At 35.4% G+C, this 6152-nt stretch overlaps 1 protein-coding gene across 3 annotated transcripts; it reads right to left on the reverse strand.

Moving 5' to 3' along the window:
* Positions 1 to 522: 522 nt before the first annotated feature.
* Positions 523 to 6081, reverse strand: LOC130737435 (deSI-like protein At4g17486). Of its 3 annotated transcripts, none has more exons than XM_057589192.1 (4): positions 5843 to 6081; positions 2805 to 3064; positions 2118 to 2405; positions 523 to 1419 (listed from the first exon to the last, which is right to left on the reverse strand). In XM_057589192.1, the coding sequence occupies exons 2-4, from the start codon at positions 3037 to 3039 to the stop codon at positions 1175 to 1177; spliced, it is 768 nt and encodes a 255-aa protein (XP_057445175.1). In that variant the 5' UTR covers positions 3040 to 3064; positions 5843 to 6081; the 3' UTR covers positions 523 to 1174. The 3 variants fall into 3 exon arrangements, with proteins under 3 accessions (XP_057445175.1, XP_057445174.1, XP_057445176.1); XM_057589191.1 differs by having other exon boundaries at positions 2805 to 3057; positions 5843 to 6080; XM_057589193.1 differs by lacking the exon at positions 5843 to 6081 and adding an exon at positions 4349 to 5732 and having other exon boundaries at positions 2805 to 3057.
* Positions 6082 to 6152: the final 71 nt, after the last annotated feature.

Genomic DNA, 6152 nt, shown 5'->3' on the forward strand with positions numbered 1-6152 from the left:
CAGTTTTTTTACTAAAACTTAGAAACTTCATGCCATATTTTTCAAAAAAAAATTATAGTACGAACTTATATTTTTTATCAAAACCTTTAATACTCATTTTTTTAAGGATAAATTTTTTTTTTGTTTTAACTCAGGTGTGATGAAAGGGCCAAAGTCTTCTATAGAGTGTGGCTCCTACGAATTGAAATTTCAATTTAAGAGTTCAACCTATCATTTAACAAGCAATCGGTATCAATTTTTTTTTAGTACATCGGAAAGATAAATTGCACCCAGCAGGAGTCGATCCATGGACCTCCCCTACCCAACCCATATGTCCCCTAGCTCCTACCACTTGAGCTATCCTACGGGATGCAACCAGCATAAATTGAGTTTACAATGAACTATTGATACTCTTAAAAATATGTTGTTAGCACTTTCTTTAGTACAATGATAGACTTATTGGTTTTATTAATGTTTAATAAAGTATAATATTTAAAACACTCAAACATAAATGATAGCTTACTGTATCTATATCTCAAATAATTGAAACAAACAAATCTTACTCATTAAACACAAACTTGAAGAGCTTAACATCAGTAATACACAGAAGATTAATCTGTTTCCTCCTAAAACGTGCATTTTCCATGGAATATATCTGAGAAAGCATGATGGTTAACAGTAACAACATCTACAGGGCACTCTTTCTCATTTATGCTTGTCTGTCTCTTACCATTTTTGTGCTTGTTTCACATCCTCCCTACCTGAATCACAAGGAAGAGAAAATCCTGGCTGTTCTTTCTGAGATAGATTACCTGTATATTTTGTGCTGTCCAAATTACTATCAGAAAGGTGAAACTGGTAAGTCTAGAGAGCAGTTTAGTACATGATAGATTTTCTCCTGCCATGAAAATTTGAGCTGACACACAGCAATACAACATAGATTCACAATCAGACAAAGCTTACAAGCAACAACTAGAAAACAGAAAGAAAGAGAAAAATGGGAAAAAATGAAATGAAATGAAAAGCCCTGAGCTTGGATATTCAAAATAAATATCAAGACAGAAAGATTTGCACTTCTGGAGGAGCATAGATGATTGAGAACAATTTCTTTTCCAGTGATTCAGTTACTACAAAGACAATGGATACTCTACAGCAGAGAAGAGTTACTGAGAAGTACATTGGTATTCCCATTTTCTCATTTTTGCTTTAGTGAGCCCTTTTTAGATTTCTTCAACTCCCACGGCGGTAGGCAACCTTTATAGTGAGAGTGCAAAAATAAGGAAGACATTGATACTTCCTTATGGGGCATTGAGATTGATGACAAGCAACTGAAGGCAGTTCGTAGCCTCCTTTTTTCACTATCACACCCTTGAAAGTCGGGATCATTCTGAACAGTGGTAGTTTTAAGGGCATCAGGGAGTACGCAATTGCAATAGGAACCTACAAACAAAAAACGATAAGTTAGTCAAGCATGACTAAGAATTTTGAGTGGGTTTGGGGAAACAGTTGACTACAAAAATTAGATGAAGTAACTAAAACCAAATTTGGCTATAAAATAGGGGACTAAAAACTTATTTAAGCCATGATATTAATATATTTTAAGCAGAAATCATCTAGTCAACCATTGTAAGGCTATGCATGTTTAAGTATGTAGGTAGCCAATAAGGGGAAGGAAAGTAAATGGGATGGAAAGGTTTTAATTTCACTAGTTGCTTGGTAGAGGGTGGAAAATCACTGTCAACTAGCTTCGTGCACAAATTTTGTGGGGTGGAAGGCAAAGTTGTTTCACTTCACATGAAATTATCCAACATTTCTGTTGAACCAAGCTATAAAGTATTTCTCACTCCAAATTTTTCATATACTCAAACAACCATAGCCTTAAAAATGAGCCTGCAATTGATGACAGATATTGCATTGTTGCCATCTTTTACATTTTTCATGAAGGACTATCTGTGCATGGCATGAAATAATTGAACGATACTTTCTTCCAAGCTGTGAAACCACAAGTTAAACGCATTTTGAGGTTTCAAATGTTCATATAGAACTGAGTTCTGATGCATTTGCATTGCTTACTGACTCAAAAATGATGCAATCTATAATGAAAGAATGGATTTGGAGTTTTAAAAGACATCATATACCCATTCTTGCGAGACGATTAACCCATTTTGGTATCGAATTCCCTGTCAGCTTGTAACAGATATCATCACAAAAGTGATTGCAATTCTTCACAATCAAGTGATAACTATCACCATAATAATCTGCAGACAGGCGCTCCATGAACTCTCTAATCTGGAAAGGATCTAAGCTAGTAGTTCCCATGAATATTGACTTCCTAAACTTAAAGCCAGGACACTGCCGAGGTTCAACCTCAAAGACACCACTTGTTGGATAGTCATGGGCTCCAAATGCATATTCTACTCCATAAACTGTCAGCACAGTAACTCCATTTTAGCAAATATTCATGAAATACTGAGTAATTTTTTTCTCCACATAAAGCAAAAAGGAAAGTAATCCTCGCAAAAACAAGTGACAGGCAGATGCATAGATATTCAATCTCTCTAAAATATGAAGGTATATCAGTTTAGCCGTTGCTTCTAAATGTGATCAATCATTAATATAAATCTCACTAAAATGTGAAGGTATATCCTTAGATATTCCATCTCACTAAAATATTGAGGGATGAAATACAAAAGCATAAAACGACAACCAAACATTTCCCTGCCTGTGGAGTATAGTACTTGGATCAAAACTTCAGGCACATAGTTTTGTTTCAAAAAAATAAAATGATTTGAATATATTTGAAAAGGACTATACTATTTACTGACCTTCCACCCCAGAGTGGAAAATACCAAGGCCTGCCCAATACATATAGCCATTTACTGTTGTCAAATCATATACATTGAGATAGACAGGTGTATTCCCAGGTTTGTCACCAGCTGATTTCACTTTAGAGAATACGCAAAAGGGGGTGACTGATTTGTCTTTGAGACGAAGACGCACAACTGAGGACCAGCCACTTTTAAATCCTGATTTCATTTTATGAGTGAACTCAGGAAGCATTCAATATCTATGTCCTACCTGCATACTTTTCACAGTCAAACAAATATCATTTACACAAAACACCATGTATCTGACAAAACACCAAAACTGATACACGAATAACAATGGTTAAATACTTCTTTTTTCTTGAACAAATTAACAGTGAAAGAAATTGAATCTCTGCAGCCAAATAGTTTTCTCCTGTAACTCATTACCAATTTTATGTATCTTCAAAAGAAACCATATGACATGCATAGAATTGACATAACTATTGCAATATACTAAGCTGTTTATGAATGGTCATTACATTTTTATACATAGCTTGTTTTAATTTTGCAGGCAAGGAGTGCAGAATTGTCTTGATTCAGTTGATGACACTACAGATCTATTTTTATACAACGTAGGCTTTACTGCTTTATAGAAAATGAAGCAGCAGCATGGCCTTGTCCCCAAGTCTATCATCATTTAATCAAACATCAGGAAAGATCAAACTACAACTTTCTATATTTTATCTAACATAAAAGAAAAGAAAAATCTGTATTTTGTTTCATTGATGTTGTCTCACAAATTTGAGCCTTTCCTGATTCACATGGTGGTGAATCATTTTCCTAGTTTCTTTAACGATGTGATCCCTTATGCTGTTAACAAATGATATTATTGAGACTAATAATAACATTGACAAGAAACTAGTAAAACAGGACCAATGAAGTATACATCAAGGCATGAGAAGGACTACTAGTGGTGATGCGTAAGACACCCAGTGAGCAATTTCATTAGGGCCATGCTAATGAAATTGTGAATATTATGGCATCTAATGTGCCTCTTTTATGAACAACGGAAAATTCTCTTATAGAACCAACACATTAAAAATTAATACACAAAAGCTATCAACTTTAGAGATCGTGCCATGTTTTGCTTCTTTACTCAGAGAAACACCATAGCAACTCTCTCTCATATTTGAAAACCACCATAAGAATATCCACTGTTTTATTGGGCACTCATTTGGATATCAGTAGGCATATCATTAAAACAACAAATCAATTTATTCAGCTAAAGCGCAAAAGGGCAGGCCAGTATCCACAGGTTATGCAGTTCCCTCAATACTTGACATTTCAAGTAATACAGACACCAAATGATTAGTATATAAATTCAATTTTAGCTTTCTTTTTTGGTCTTGAACAAATGTATCCTCCACTTAAGGCAATTCTGATTGAGCCAATTTGCTTTCAGCTACCAACAGTAGAAATGCAACCTAATAGAATTTGGGCAAGGCCAAACTCTAACCAAACGATAGCTTAGAGATGAGGGTTATTTTACCCTTTAAAAGTACCTTAAAAGCCTAGGATTGGACATCTTGACCATGGAGATCAAAAACATCATATTCATTGGAATGCCCTTATCCGCCACTATGCGAAACCACCGAGCAAGTCAGGTCAATTCTTCAATTTCAAATTTGAACAGGTGGCCCAACAATAGTTTAGGATTGGCTCTGATGCCATGTTAGAATTTGGGCAAGGCTTAACTATACCTCTTAAGCTAGCTCAGGTGTGAATATGACCATTATTAGACGTAGGTTTAGGATTGGCTCTGATGCCATGTTAGAATTTAGGCAAGGTCTAACTCTAGCTTAGAGGTTTGGATCACTTAACGCTTTAAATGACCTTAGCAGCCTAGGAGTGGACATATGGAGCGTGGAGATTAAAAACATTGGAATGCTCTTATCCCCATCATGGAACATATCCGGGCAGGTCAGGTCAACTCTGCAATTTCAAATTTCAATGGGTGGCCCAACAATAGATTTAGGATTGACTGTGATACCATGTTAGAATTTAGGCAAGACCTAACTATAGCCCTAAAGTTAGCTCAGATGTGAATAAGGCTTCATGAGTCATATCTCTAGTCAATGTGGGCCTTCAAATATCTCATACTACCTATGTCTTGCTATCTCTTCTATGCTCCGTGTGAACTCCAAGTTAATCTAATAAAAAACATCACTGTCATCCATTTGTTACTCTCAAGTCCCAAGTCTTAAACTGAATCTACATGTCTTCTGGGCTCATCCATCAATCTACCTAAACCATGATATATGAATACTTACCTTTTTGTCAAATCTGAATCTTAACTTGTAACAGAATACAAACAAGAATCAAAAAGTACAACTTCAGCAGTTTCATAGGCATAAACCATAAAGTGAATTTGGAGCGACAGCATGGAGCTGTTGCAAAATGACAGTGAATGATTGCCATGTTACCCTTTTTGAAATAAAAACCACAATTTATTTTAAAAAATATTGATAACCAAGCTCATTAACCCACCCAGATTTCACAGTAAAATGCCATTAAGAATTTTTGTTGCCTTTCAAGGGAAGCACAAATATAATTTATAAAGAGATGGATTCATAACATGTAAACTGTGAAGTTCCAACTTCCAAGCAGAAAAAAGAAATGTCAAACTGAGTAAGATTCACAGGTTGAAGGAGATTTAATAACAAATGAAGATCTAACAGATATCTGAGCACAGCTTTTGTCACAAGAAAGTAATGGGAGAAAAATTAGCAAAATGTGAGGGGAGAGAGAGAGAGAGAGAGGAGAAAAACATCACAGGTCATAGTCATAGATCAGATTGGAAAACCAAGGGAAAAAATTACACAAGGATAACAAGCAAAAGAGTAGCTGATCTTCCACAAGCAAATCAACAATGAGAAAAGAAAATGCATAGAAAATATTCAACTAAATAGAAAAAAAATTGAAAAAGGAAAAGGGGTGGACAAAGTAAACCAATGCAAGAAACATGAACATCAGAAAGAAAGATCCACAACACAAACCTTTTAGTTGCAAAGTGCAGCAAGAAGAAAGAGTGAAGTGAAAAACTCCACCAAAAAGCCATTGTTGGCTCAAGAGAGATGAAGAAGAGAATGGAACAATGTGTGTGCCTGAAACTGAAACTCACACATTGTCTCAGCTCTCCTTTGACTGACAGCGGTGAAGGCTGTGAAGTAGTAAGAAAAGGGTACAGAGTTACAGACACAACCTGCTTTGTCTTTTTTGGTGCCTATGAGGAAAGATAATCATAAATGAACCATTTCTTGTGGAAAATGAGTTTAAGAAAAAGTGAAAAACAAAGCAAAACATGAT

Source organism: Lotus japonicus, chromosome 2 (genome assembly GCF_012489685.1).
Source record: "Lotus japonicus ecotype B-129 chromosome 2, LjGifu_v1.2".
In the NCBI taxonomy this organism is placed as follows: domain Eukaryota; kingdom Viridiplantae; phylum Streptophyta; class Magnoliopsida; order Fabales; family Fabaceae; genus Lotus; species Lotus japonicus.